The sequence below is a fragment of the Rana temporaria genome, chromosome 1 (assembly GCF_905171775.1).
Source record: "Rana temporaria chromosome 1, aRanTem1.1, whole genome shotgun sequence".
Taxonomy (NCBI): Eukaryota; Metazoa; Chordata; class Amphibia; order Anura; family Ranidae; genus Rana; species Rana temporaria.
In genome coordinates, this window is record NC_053489.1 from 67597350 (window position 1) to 67612876 (window position 15527).

The 15527-nt window shown below is 41.8% G+C and overlaps 1 protein-coding gene across 1 annotated transcript in view; it reads left to right on the forward strand.

Moving 5' to 3' along the window:
* NNT (nicotinamide nucleotide transhydrogenase) overlaps nt 1-15527 on the forward strand; it is a 167989-nt gene that overhangs the window by 59296 nt on the left and 93166 nt on the right. The window contains exons 10-13 of the mRNA XM_040339121.1: nt 1452-1605; nt 2676-2837; nt 5616-5726; nt 14601-14746. Coding sequence (XP_040195055.1) covers nt 1452-1605; nt 2676-2837; nt 5616-5726; nt 14601-14746 — 573 coding nt within the window. The remainder of the gene's footprint in view (nt 1-1451; nt 1606-2675; nt 2838-5615; nt 5727-14600; nt 14747-15527) is intronic.

Below are 15527 nucleotides of genomic sequence, written 5' to 3' on the forward strand. Positions count from 1 at the left end.
GGGGGGGGGGGGAAGGGCTAGTCGACTTGGGTAGGGGCACTTCGGTTTTATGATGTAATTTTTTTGTACTTTGCCATACTGTGGCCACGCTGGCTTAATATAAATACATAACGACATAGCAAACAAAGGCGAAAAAAAAAAAAAAAAAATCCAACCATGATGCGAACAATGATGGAGACAGCGTATGAACGCAAAATTGATTAGGTCTCCGGTAAGTGTTCTCTGAGTCGAAAAAAAAACAAGGCAATGAAACCCAACTGTACCGTTGCGGTAATGCATATACCCCTACATTAACAGAAATAAAAAATGCAGCAAAAAAAAAATATGAAATCAAACACATGTACGTGAGGAACAGAATAATAACTGATAAACTATCAGTCAATTTGTCTAACAACAATGAAAAAGATTGATAAAGTCAACAGCTGTCAACTTGAGGTCCAAGAAGACCAAACCTTCTCATACTTCCAGGAACAACCCCAATTATACAATGTGTGTATGTATGTGTGTGTGTATATATATATATATGTATGTGTGTGTGATATATATATATATATATATATATATATATATATATATATATATATATATATATATATATATATATATAATTATAATATAAAAATATATAGTCTATACATGGGTAAAGCAGCATTTACCATTGCTTCCCAGGAGGACACCGCAGGGGGAGTGGAAGGGGTCCACTTGAGGATGATTTTTTTTTTTTTTTATTGCGTAGTATAACCGGGATGAAATTAACACTTTGGTATGATAGGGCTGCTGCTCATCTATATGAATCCCTAAAAGGGCTAACTCCAGGGAAGCCGAAAGCATCAACTGCAGCCTAAGATGAATGCCTTCAAATACATCCAACCAGAATTTTGCAATATTCGAGCAAGCCCAGAATATGTGAAAGGACCCTAGCTGAGCCAGACACGAGGACATTGCGGCTCGTGTGCTGGATACATCTTATGGAGTCTCGCATGGGTGTAGTACACGCTCTATGCAGAAACTTGACCTGAATCAATTTATCTCTGGAAGACCCTGGATTTACTTTACCTGTAAATATTAGTGTGCAATTATATTTTGTGCATATAGGAAAGAATCCAGACCTTTTTTTAAAACAAACTACTGAGCTGGCCAGAACCATCTCGTTACAGTATATGCTGAGGTAAAATCTTTCATGCAGAGGTACAGGAATATAAAGAGATAATAGAGTGTGAAACAATTGGACCTTAATTAACTAGACAGTGTATCCACATAGACTAGACCGAAAGGGTTGTTGATTAACAGTCATTTGATAACCAGGATGCATATGCTATGCATCCTGGTTATCAAATCACTGTTAATCAACAAGTTTTACTGCTGCTCTGGTATTAGTTTTTTTTACTAATGAAAACTGAATTTGTTGTTTTGTTTAAATAACCATCTTACCTTTTTTATGTTTCTTTTAGGATGGGAAAGTCATCTTTCCTGCACCACAACCAAATAAAGTCCCAACCGTAGTAACTGTCAAACCAAAGTCTGTTGCTCAGTTGGCCGCTGAAAAAGCAGCCGCCATTTCTCCGTTTAGGAAAACGATGACCAACGCCACCGGATACACTGCAGGTATGGAACAGCTATGGATCTTGGCTGCACAACTATTTTTTTATACTTCTTCAATGGGCCTGTGTAATAGCACGATGTGAAGGGCGTTGCATCTCTCTAGAGCAGTGTCAGTCAACTTACGTGATAGAGGGGGCCTCAAGTGTGGTCCCTGATGCTGCCAAAGGGACACATATGAGATTAGGTGAATGTACGTGTGTGCTACGAGAGATGGTCAGACTGTAGACATGGTAAAAAAGATGGTCAGAGACTGCAGACATGGTACAAGAGATGGTCAGAGACTGCAGACATGGCACAAGAGATGGTCAGAGACTGCAGACATGGTACAAGAGATGGCCAGAGACTGCAGACATGGTACAAGAGATGGTCAGAGACTGCAGACATGGTACAAGAGATGGTCAGAGACTGCAGACATGGTACAAGAGATGGTCAGAGAATGCAGACATGGTACAAGAGATGGTCAGAGACTGCAGGCATGGTACAAGAGATGGTCAGAGACTGCAGGCATGGTACAAGAGATGGTCAGAGACTGCAGGCATGGTACTAGAGATGGTCAGAGACTGCAGGCATGGTACAAGAGATGGTCAGAGACTGCAGGCATGGTACAAGAGATGGTCAGAGACTGTAGGCATGGTACAAGAGATGGTCAGAGACTGTAGGCATGGTACAAGAGATGGTCAGAGACTGTAGGCATGGTACAAGAGATGGTCAGAGACTGTAGGCATGGTACAAGAGATGGTCAGAGACTGCAGGCATGGTACAAGAGATGTTGAACACTGTAGATGAATTACATTAGAGTGATAGGGATCACTGCAATTTACATCCTTTTACAAACCAATACTACCATATCTTGGCTCACTACAGCGCTCCATATTTGATATTTATCTCAGCAAGAGTTATAACTTGTAGGTAGATAAATACTATAACAAGTCACAATGAAATTTATTTGTAAAAAAAAAAACACAATAACTCAGATATGTTCAAACAGGTTTTCCAATATCTATAAATCATCACAGCAAACCTAAAAAATGTAGTTGAAAATGCAGGTAATAATTTTGTTTTCTTTCCCCTAGGTCTTGCCACCCTCTTGAGTCTGGGCATTGCCTCTCCTCACTCGGCTTTCACACAGATGGTGACAACCTTTGGCCTTGCTGGGCTTGTAGGTTACCACACAGTGTGGGGAGTCACTCCTGCTCTACACTCTCCACTTATGTCTGTGACGAATGCCATTTCAGGTGAGTTTTTCAGCTTGTGGCAAAGAAATCCTCTAGAAAGTTAAGCTGTAAAGGCGCAGAGGAAATCTGAGGAAGTAAGAGGAATTCTCTGCTAAGACAGCTGTCCAAAGAACAGGTGTCCCCATTGGAAGTTTCCCCCTGACTTTTTTTGCTAGGACATTATTCCGCCTATCTGTGAAAATGGTAAAACCCCCCCCCCCCAAAAAAAAGGGCGAATTTTCGCAATATTGGCACAGGCAACAATAAAAACATAGCAGAGGATCTAACCCTTTCCCATGCTATCCAAATGTAAAAAAACGCTTAGTCTAGAGATGCACTTTCCAGGTTTAGGCAACCTTATAATTGATGATAGGGACGTTTTGCCACTACTGCAGAAGTCTATTCGTTACCAGGTCCTTTGGTTTCAGGGCTTTCTGGAAGCTGTAGAAGAAAGAGGAGGGTCTGGTGTGCTTGAATGTATTTTGTCTCTAGGTCTGTGAAGACCGTTCTGAAGAAGCACCCAATGTAAAGGCCCATACACACAATCGGATTTTCAATGGACAAAGCGTAGGACTTTTGTTCCTCAGGGCTTTGGCTGTGAACTTGTATTGTATACAAACGGCAAAGAATTGCCAGCCAACAAACACAAAACTATGTGGTGGTTCAGCTCTTTAGTGCCACCCTTTTGTCAACTTCTGTTAATGGTGTTGTGTTATGGTGAGCATTGCTTCTGAGCATGCGTGTTTGTACTTTGGATTTTGTACACACGATCGGAAAATCCGACATCACACAATTGTGACAATTTTAAAGCATGCTATCCTACATTTGTTGGTGAAAAATCCGACAACAATTGTCCAATGGAGCATACAAACGGTCGGATTTTCTGACAACAGCCTGCCATCACACAATTCCCGTCGGAAAATCCGATCGTGCGTATGAGACTTAAGTCTTCCTCTGTTGCATCCTACTAGACCTTGATGAATCATTCAAGCATATAAGGCCTTTTGGTTAGCAGGAATATTTTGCCTTTGAAGGAGCTTTAGACATACACATACTAGAGCTAATATGGACAGGTGCCAGGTAACCTACCAATATGTCTTTAGAGCAGTGGTTCTCAACCTGGGGGTCGAATGACGATTTGCCAGGGGTCACCAAATCCTGGGCTGTTCCTGAAGCCCGTGCCGCTCTCCAGCCTTTATGCGGTCGCCCAGCTGGGCTGTTCATGGAGCCTGCGGCCGCCCACGCAGCCTCTTCGCAGCCGCTTATTAAGTTGATGGCATGGCTGGGGGGGGCAAAGACTAGAGGTCAGCTGACTGGTAAGGAATGTGAAGTGGGAGGGGCTGGAGGAGACCCTATCTCCTGATTTTGGCATAGGTGTCACTGCTGCGAGACACCACAAAGTCGGAGATACAGTGAAGCTGGAGACACAGTGAGTAACACTTCCTGTGATTTATAGTTTTTTATAGCCATTAAAAGTCCCCACTACAGTTCTCAGATCAGCAGATGACCTTCATCAAGAGCACCTAATTTGGCTGATCAGAACTGCCACTGATCCCATTACCCCCACCCCCCACCAAGGAGTAAGAGAAGGAATAAAAATAGAGAGTACATGGAAGGGAGAGGAAAAGAGGGGGAGGAACAAAGAAAAAGGGAGAGAAAGAATAAGAGAAAGAGTAAGAAAGACAACTAAAGAGAGGGATGGGGAATAAAACAAGAAATTATGATAAAGAGAGATAAAAGGGAAAGAAAGGAGAACAAAGAGAGAGAGTGGTACATCCTAACATGTACCATCAGGGGTTTTATACCGTACGAGTGTAGGACTCAGGGAGCGCTAAATGCCCATGGGTTAGTTGCGCAAATTACTTGTCTTGCATTGGGTGCTGACAACCAATGCTACAAAAATTATTTTACTGTTCGGGGTCACGGCACTAGAAAGGTTGAGTACCACTGCTTTAGAGTGTGGGAGAAAACAAAGTGCCCGGAGGAAACCCACTAGGCACAGAAAGAACATGCAAACTCCATGCAGGTCATGCTGTATTTGGGGATTTGAAATAACGACCCCAGTGCTGCTAGGTGGAAGTGCTAACCACTCGGTCACTGTGCTACTCCTTGCCCCCAATTTGTTTGTCCCTGCTATGATTTACATCCCCCTTCCCCAGTCTTCCTCTTCTTTTTTTTTTTTTGCTGTTACTCTTGAATCCAGCCACAACATGTGCCAGGTCCCCACTATAAACTATCAATATTGTTCATTAAAACATGTTCATTAAAAATCACTTTGCTAAACCGTGGAGTGCTGGCTAATAATGTATTTCCAGCTGGGGTGATCACACCTCCTGCCGAGGAACACAGTGTATGAAACAGAGCCTACCTATAAATCACAGTTATAGACTCAAGTCTTCTCTGCTTTCTTTAGAAAATCATTGCGGAGAATAAAAAAAATGCACTGTGTTTATTATTACAATCTTTGTTAGAAAGCGAACAGTTGTTAAACATTTACAGTGGCATTTTGCATTTTTGTTGGCTGTTTTCTGTAATCCCATGAATGGCTGTACCATTAGGTTGTTCTCTGTCATAGAGCTCCTTATATTTTTAGGATTGCTGTAATTCACCTTACCCTCCATTGATGATTATTATTTCTAACTAGTGTTCTCAGTGTCTGAGGATGTGGTGCTGCAGGGAAAAGCTTTGTTAAGCCAATCTAAATCGTATATTTCAGCTATAAAGAGGATGAACTGATTTTCTTTGATTTATTTGTAGTCTTCAGCATATGCCTTATTTATGTGTTTTTTTTTATTTTAGGTCTGACAGCTGTTGGAGGTCTTGCTCTCATGGGAGGTAGTTACCTTCCTTCAAACACCGCTCAAACCCTTGCTGTGCTCGCAGCTTTTGTGTCTTCCATCAACATTGCAGGTAATACATCTGTTAATCCCTGTTGGCTGGTTGGTCAGAAATTGGATTTAATGTACCTAAAATGTTAAAGATACGTGCAGCGCTAAAGGTGAAAGGTCTCTGTATATCTACAGGACAATCAAATATGTGCATCATTGGGAAACAGTGTACCATACAGATATATAAATACTATGATTTAGTACATAAATACCATTCTAATAATGGTTAAACATTCAAATAGATATGATGATGTGACAAAAATGATATATATCCATGGGGAAAACAATTTAGAAGAAAAAAAAATCAAAGTATGTCCATATAAGTGCAAAATAAGTGTTGAAGTGAGTCCCAAAAAAGGAGGATAAGTCCTTATGGTATCGACAAAAAAATCACATGTGTGAAGATAACCACCACCAGCTTTGAGAAGACTAACCGGAACACATGGACTCAGAAAGACATACGACCAATGAGTCGCCAAGGCTTGTGGCGTATCTACACCAATGAGATGGAACATCCACTCCTCTTAGTCTTGGCCAAATGGAAGATGATCTCTCCGTCCCTTCAATGGCTCAATGTGGTAAAACCGGTCGGGGCGGGCAGCCTTAAACAAAGGGTCAAGTCTTCCTTATGCACTCATACAGTATAACCTCTGATTAGCCTATCGCACCTAACGAGTTACATAATTGATTAATTGATAGCGGATATCATCTAATTAGGGGTTATTTTGCTGAAGTTTTTATTTTACGCTAAAATAGGACCATATTCTACAGGTGGGAATGGCAAAGCAAATGAATGCTTGAGGTTTGAAGCTAACTGTAGAATACACACACACACACACACACACACACACACACACACACACACACACACACACACACACACACACACACACACACAATGAAACATGAATACAAAGAGGCAAGGGAGTGGTATTGCTAAGTGATTACATGAGCTCAATTCAATGTTAATAATCTTAACCAAACAGATACAGCACACATAAGTATTCTAATAAGTATGTATGTATATATGTGTGTGTGTGTGTGTGTGTGTGTGTGTGTGTGTGTGTATATATATATATATATATATATATATATATATATATATATATATAAATTAGAGCCTTTATTTGTATCAGTTTGTCCATATTGAATTGAGCTCATGTAATCGGCCAAACTGATACAAATAATTTTTTTTTTTTTTAAATACGTTTTTTTTCGTGATTTATTTTTGTCATATTTATAAAAAAAAATTATAAGAGTATATATATTTTTCCATCATAATAATAATTGAGCTCATGTGGTCAGCCAATCTATTATTATTAGTATAGAAATAATATATATTATTATTATTATTATTATGAAAAACTGTTGTTATTGAAATGTAAAAAAAAAAATCTTTTTATTTTGTATCTGACTGATTACGTAAGTCAATATTATTAAAAATAATATTCAGTAGGGCTCACCTGATCAGCCGAACGGATACAAATAACGAATAAAATATATATATATACACCCCCCCCCCCCTTTCCGTGACGCCGATCCCTGGTGCCGGGGACATTGGGGACCGCTGCCATAGAAGATCTACAGAAATCTACAGATATAGCAAGTCAGCAGCTGGCTCATCCTGCCGGGCTTCACCTGTGAATTCTAACTTTTTGAACTGGTCCTTTAAACATGGATATTATATATTCACCAGTGAAATGCTGGATTTTGGATGGTAGCCAGACAACTGTAATATTGAGGTCATCTCTAAATATTAAGGCCCCAAAGAAGTTGGATAATTAATTTCTGCGATCGCTCCCTGTAGATACGGCGGGTATCGCTTCCATCTCAGATTTGAGCAGAAATGATTTTTGTTGGCACCCTCATGGAAATTCTTCAATAATCTATTCAGCATGGTCATTATATGATGCTAATTGTGCCAAATGTTATTTTTGCCAGGGTATTACTTTTCCCTTACTCACTGTCTTTGCACAAGCAATTCTCTAAATGGTTGTCACAAGCAGAGCCAAGCTCCTCTATTTTGTAAATCTAAAGCAGGAGTGTGTAATAAGGAAACGCTTGGCAGAAGTTTTCCTTTTAGCAATGCTGTAGATGAAGTTGACTTATGTTTAAGCCAAGGACATGTGAAATGATTAACAGATCAGAGATATGGCGGCAATGTTATGCCACTGCAGCAACCAACCAAGAAAGATCCGGAGCCTGTTGTGCTATTTTATGGCTGGACCCTCTTTGCTTTAGCAAACCAGCCATTTTTTTTGCTGATCAAATTGTTGCTATACATTCTGCTTTGTTTACAACAGGGTTAAAAAAAATCCCACGGATCAACCAGATAGTTAACACACTTTAAAAATGACATCTGGTATCTAATGTTTTGAGTGCCTTGAAGCCCAAATGAACCTAAACTGGCTAAATATTTTCCAGATGCGTCAAAACAATGATGGTCTCTCTGCAGTGGTCGGCCATGCATCCTACAGAGTCGGACCTATAGCTCAGCAAAGCTCACACTTATTTCTCATTGGGGAGCTCCAGATTTGATTCAGCAGAGGGGTAGACCTCTGTAGAGAGACCACCGCTTCCTTGCAGATAGTCTTGTGTTTCCAGAGAGAGGCCTTCTACTTCAGGCTGGGGATGCTGTCTAAATAAAGAAACGATAAGACTTTGCTAACCTGTTTTGATGCACTCGGAATGTATTTAGTTGATTTTGTTGAAAGGTTCAGTTGGGCTTTTTTTTAGCCTTCTTTTGGATAGATTGAGAAATTTTAAAGCGGGAGTTCACCCGAATTGTTTTAACATTAGATTGATGCTCATTTTGTCAAGGGGAATCGGGTAGTTTTTTTTAAATCAAAGCCGTACTTATCGGTTTAGAGAGCGATCTTCTCCGCCGCTTCCGGGTATAGTCTTCGGGACTGTTCCTATTTGATTGACAGGCTTCCGACGCTCGCATACATCGCGTCACGAGTAGCCGAAAGAAGCCAAACGTCGGTGCGGCCCTTTACGGCGCCTGCGCACCGACGTTTGGCTACTTTCGGAAAATCGTGACGCCATAGATGTGACCGTCGGAAGCCTGTCAATCAAATAGGAACGCCCAGTCCCGCAGCCCATACCCGGAAGCGGCGGAGAAGATCGCTCTCTAAAACGGTAAGTACGGCTTCGATTTTAAAAAAACTACCCGATTCCCCTTGACAAAATGAGCCTCAATCTAAGGTTAAAAATTAACTTTTCGGGTGAACCTCCACTTTAAATTTTGTCAGGTTTAATGTCTGGGGCTCTATTTTAGGGAGTTTTTCTCACTTTCTATACAATGTCTGTACAAAACAATGAGGACAAAGATACAGACAGCAATTCTAATCCTCCACCACTATAATTACATTTCCCATTGTAGAGATTTCCCATCACTTCCTGTGTGGACACCTCACCGAGGCTCTAAACTTTTGTCTGTCTTTCTATCCAAAATGAAATAAAATGTTTTGGCTGCAGTTGAGCTGTAAAGTGCATCTGTGCTTTGTTCATGGACATTAAAATAGAAGTTCACCTTTTGTAAAAAATAATGCATGTATTTCTGCAGCAAAAAAAAATTGAATATATAATTTTTTTCCCTAAGGCCGTGTACACACGATCGGTCCATCTGATTAGAACGGTCCGAAGGACCGTTGTCATCGGTTAACCGATGAAGCTGACTGATGGTCTGATGTGCCTACACACCATAGGTTAAAAAGTAATCGTGTCAGAACGCGGTGACGTAAAACACAACGACGTGCTGAAAAAAATGAAGTTCAATGCTTCCAAGCATGCGTCGACTTGATTCTGAGCATGCGTGGAGTTTTAACTGATGCTTTTGCATACTAACCACCGGTTTTGACCTATCGGTTATCAGTTCACCGGTTAAATTTTAAAGCAAGTTCTACATTTTTTGACCGAAGGTTAACTGACCGATGGGGCCCACACACGATCGGTTTGGACCGATGAAAAGGTCCTTCAGTCCGTTTTCATCGGTTTTGACCGATCGTGTGTACGCGGCCTAAGGAGTCTGGAAAGCATTGCACCTTTGATCCGGGGTGCAATGCCAGACTCCTGCAAACAAGCCCTGCAATTTTTAGCCCGTACCTGCATAGGGGCTGCCTGTTTACAAGGTGCAGAGCTTGTGAATGAACTAAGAGGCCTCTCATCAGCGACCCTGCAGTCCTTTCAGAACTACAAGCCATCAGCCACAAAGGATGATGGTATTTGTAGTTCAAGTCATTCACTGGAAACTGAATGAGTGTTGCAACCGTGTGGGCGGATTCCCACGCGGACGAGTTATTTCCAAATACTGACAGTTCGCTGTCGCTGGGGAGGGCAGGTCAGGCAGTAACAAGCAGTAACATTGCTTTAAAATAAGATATTCACGATCTTTCTATTTGCATGTAATGTCCAAGATACAACAAAGACTTAAAGCGGAACTCCACCCAAAAGGGGAAGCTCTACTTGTTCGCAATCCACTGCCATTTGGCACTTTTTGGGACCTGTTTTGACAGGTACCCGCTCCCACTTCCAGGGCAAGATCACCGCGGTGAGCATTTCTGGACCCTTTCCCCCACCCTCGCTTCCTTCTGGGACACACAGAGGTCCCATAAGACGGTGGAACCATTAAAGCACAGCACGATTTGCGCGTGCACATTAGAAAACTGCCTGTGAAGCCTGAAGGCTTCACTACCGGTTTCCCTTATTTGCTGCCTGCACCCAAAGCCGATTGATGAATCATTTTGCAGATCCCTGGACAGGTGGGTGTCCTTATAATAAAAGTCAGCAGCTACAGTCAGGGCAGGGAAGGGCACCTGGTATCCAATAGAACAAAATGATAGATACACAAGCTATGTATTAGAGTATAAGCAACCCATAATGAAAAGTGGAGGGTACAGTTCTCCCACTTCAAGGAGGTATGCCTAGGGAAATAAAACGGCATACAATTAATGGGTGTATGGGGATAAATAACCCAATATCTTCACAAAGAGTCTGTCAAGGAAAAAGCTTCCGCTGTACCTGTCAGATGGAGAGGGATCATATAATTCCGCTGTGCGAGCCGTCACATCTGTCCATCGGTAGCCGCCGCAGCTACAAATCGTGTCATTCGGATGCCCGCGCATGTGCAGAAGAATGACCGGGCGTAATGACGTCCTCGTGACCGTGACGCATAATGATGACATGTAGTCATCAATAGTAAACCTAGCGTTGTCCCATAGGACATAATGTATACTGCGCATGGGCACAAAAAAGCACTGACACAAGTCAGAGTGCAATGTATTCAAAGGGCAAATCCAGCAATTGGAGCCAAAGTAACATGCCACATCCAGCAAAAGGACAGACACCGGGCATAATATTGCAAAAATAGCTTTACAAGGGTAATAATAGAAGGACAGTTTGTCTACTTGGACAGAGGACAAAAATGATCAATGTCCCTAAAACAGGTAAAAATGCTCGAACAATCAACACACTTTAAATAAAAAATTAAATGACTGGCATATTATTGAAAAAACGTAAACGGGCGGGGCCCCCTATTGGACGGGGCCCATGGGCTTGAACCCAGTCAAGCCCAATGGTAAGTCCGGCCCAGGCTACAGTATTTGTAGTTGCTGGCTTTTTTTTTCCCCCAGACTGGAGCCCCTCTCAAAGTTGGGTGCCAGTCAGTTTCTACCAGCCTAGAAATGCATGCTGTTTGCTGACTGGGATTCTGGGATTCTGAAGCCAACTGATTCGTGCAGCTACTGTGCCTGTCTGACGCATTCAAAAACAGGGTTTTGTGCTCCTCTGTTCGCCACTCCGGTCACATAAACAAAATGGGCCGGATTCAGATACAAATTCCTTTTCATTGTCTTTAGGCTGGCGTAGCGTATCTCATATACGCTACGCCGCCGTAACTTTGACAGGCAAGTCCCATATTCAGAAACAATTTACGCCCGAAGTTACGGCCGCGTAGCGTATATGGGCCGGCATAAGCCCGCCTAATTCAAAACTGGCTGGTAGGGGGCGTGTTGTATGCTAACTATGCTAACTATTCGTGACCCCACGTCTTTAACGAACGGCGCATGCGCCGTCCGTGAAAGTATCCCAGTGCGTATGCTCCAAATGACGCCACAAATAGTCAATGCTTTCGACGTGAATGTAACTTACGCAAAACCCTATCCGCAAACGACTTACGCTAACAACTTAAAATGTAAAAAATTTGGCGCTGGCCCGACGTCCATACCTAACATTGCGTACGCCTCATATAGCAGGGGTAACTATACGCCGGAAAAAGCCTTACGTAAACAACGTAAAAAAATGCGCCGGGCGCACGTACGTTTCTGAATCGGCGTGTCTACCTAATTTACATATTCTACGCGTAAATATACGGAAGCGCCACCTAGCGTCCAGCGTAAATATGCAACTAAGATATAACGTCGGATCTTAGGGAAATCTATGCGTAACTGATTCTAAGAATCAGGCGCATAGATACGACCCCGCACACTCAGAGCTACGACGGCGTATCTGGAGATACGCCGGCGTAACTCGTACCTAAATCTGGCCCAATGTCTCCAAGAATGTACAGCTCTGTTCACCCTTGTGAATGAATCCTATGTGTTTAATGAATTAACCACCCCTAGCCTACCTTCTTATACCTTAGTAGGTTAAAAGATCATGTAGGTATATTTTAACTCCTGGGATTGCTATGCCTGTCACACACAAGTACTGTTCATTACTCTGACTGTTGAACCCTCTACTCCAACTAAATGTCTTGTGCCAGTCTTGTACTTTTCTTATTGTAACCAGGCTTACATCTGGCACCACATGCGCTCACACGCTATGCCATTTCCAATCCAATAATATAATGCAGCTAAAGTAAATAGAACAGAGCATAGCTCCTCACTGTATTTCTATTATGCTCAGTTAAGACTTCATGGCCCAGTTTAAATGGGTGTAGACTTATGGGAAGAAATGGTTTTAATTTAGCCTTTACAAATGCTGCTGCTTTGTCATTTCCTCCACTTATTCCTGAACCATCAAAGCGTTTGTCTTGAACTATGACATTGGTAAGATTCCAGCATTGTGCACTTTCCTTATATTTCAGTTGCATTAGAGGTTATATTTCAGTAAGGCATTACCATACAGTGCCTTGAAAAAAGTATTCATACCCCTTGAAATGTTCCACATTTCGTCATGTTACAACCAAAAATGTAAATGCATTTTATGTGATAGACCAACACAAAGTGGCACATAATTGTGAAGTGGAAGGAAAAATAAATGTGAAAAGTGTGGTGTGCATTTGTATTCAGCCCCCCTGAGTCAATACTTTGTAGAACCCCCTTTCACTGCAATTGCAGCTGCAAGTCTTTTTGGGGATGTCTCTACCAGCTTTGCACATCTAGAGAGAGACCCTTTTACCCATTCTTCTTTGCAAAATAGCTCAAGCTCTGTCAGATTGGATGGAGAGTGTCTGTCAACAGCAATTTTCAAGTCTTGCCACAGATTCTCAATTGGACATTGACTGGGCCATTATAACACATGAATATGCTTTGATCTAAACCATTCCATTGTAGCTCTGGCTGTATATTTAGGGTCGTTGTCTTGCTGGAAGGTGAACCTCCGCCCCAGTCTCAGGTCTTTTGCAGACTCGAAAAGGTTTTCTTCTAAGATTGCCCTGTATTTGGCCCCATCCATCTTCCCATCAACTCTGACCAGTTTCCCTGTCCCTGATGAAGAAAAGCATCCCCACAAGATGATGATGCTGCCACCACCATGTTTCACAGAGGGGATGGTGTGTTCAGGGTGATGTGTAGTGCTAATTTTCTGCCACACAGCATTTTGCTTTTAAGCCAAAAAGCGAAATTTTGGTCTCATCTGATCAGAGCACCTTCTTCCACAGGTTTGCAGTTGTGTCATACGCTTTCAATTTTCGGACCATGGATTGAACAGTTCCCTGTGAGATGATAAAAGCTTGAGATATTTTTTATAACCTAACCTTGCTTTAAACTTCTCCACAACTTTATCCCTGACCTGTCTGGTGTGTTCCTTGGCCTCCATGATGCTGTTTGTTTACTAAGATTCTCTAACAAACCTCTGAGGGCTTCACAGATTTCCGCTGATTTTTTTCTCCGGGGATCGATTTCCAGCGGATCAAGATTTCTTGGCATGCTAAGAAATCTATCCGCTGGAATCCAGTCCAGCAGGTTTGATCCGGTGGTCTGTACAGACTCAGCGGATCAATCCGTCCGATTCCATCCCTCGCATGCGTCGTAATGATTCGACGCATGCGTGGAAGTCCTTATATGACAGCGTCGCACACGGACCGTTTCCGCGGATCGATCCTCTCGTGTGTACTAGGCCTTAGAGAAAGATTGACATTTAGCCGTAGGAGGGAAATGGGTAAATTTGATCTTATATGGCAACCATGGCTGGGGGATGGCAGTCTCGCACCACCACAATTGGTAATGGATAGACTCCGGAGATAGGGATTCTAGGGGTGGGAGGTGGAAAGGAGTAAAAAGCATAATCTAAATGAGTAAATGTATATACACTAGATCATAGAGAATGCCGGGGGTAGAATAAAAGAAAAGACCAGTGATATTTAGACACATTAGGGTATAAATAAGGTGGTGGCAGTCAGGGGGAGGGGTAGGAGGGGGGGAGGGGGAGAGAAAGGGAATGGGGGAAAAACAGAAATAATGCACAAAAGGTTATACCGTTAATGATAAAATAATATTTTATGGAAATATGATTAAATATGTTATGTGTATTTTATGTTTATGACTAAAAGCACAGTGTATCATAAGAGAACATTTCTAAATAAAGAAAGGAATTAAAAAACAAACCCCCAGTTCATTGTAATGTTTGTGTACTCTTTCATCTCTCATAGTTTTCCATTTTCTCCTTTTTGCAGGTGGTTTCTTGGTGACACAGAGAATGCTGGACATGTTCAAACGTCCAACTGATCCTCCAGAGTACAACTACCTGTACCTTCTTCCTGGAGGATTGTTTGTTGGGGGATATGCCACTGCCCTGCACACCGGATATTCTATTGAACAGGTGAGCAGATGACATTTTTTTTCTTGTCTATTTATCATTCATGATTGTCATTTTGTGACATCTAAATATACATTATATCTGAAAAATCAGAAGTCACAGATTCAGTATGAACAAAAGTAGTGTTTCCCCCTCTATTTATTAACCACTTGCCGACCTCCTCATGTAAATATACGTCAGCAGAATGGCACGTACAGGCACATGTACGTACCCGTACGTCCTCTGCTCAAAATTGTCCGAAGTGTCCGCCATAATGTCGCAGTCACGAAAAAAATCGCTCATCGCCGCCATTAGTAGTAAAAAAAATAAAAATGCAATAAAACTATCCCCTATTTTGTAAACGCTATAAATTTTGCGTAAACCAACCGATAAACGATTATTGCGATTTTTTTTTTTTTTTTTTTAACCAAAAATAGGTAGAAGAATACGTATCGCCCTAAACTGAGGAAAAACATTTTTTTATATATGTTTTTGGGGGATATTGCATTTTTTTCAAAATTGTCGCTCTATTTTTGTTTATAGCGCAAAAACTAAAAACCGCAGATGTGATCAAATACCACCAAAAGAAAGCTCTATTTGTGGGGAAAAAAGGACGCCAATTTTGTTTGGGAGCCACATCGCACGACCGCGCAATTGTCTGTTAAAGCGACGCAGTCCCGAACTGTAAAAACACCTTGGGTCTTTAGGCAGCATATTGGTCCGGGGCTTAAGTGGTTAAAAAAAAAAAAAAAAAATATATCTTTCCCATCTATTGAGGAACCCCGGAAGTCTTAACATTTCAGGT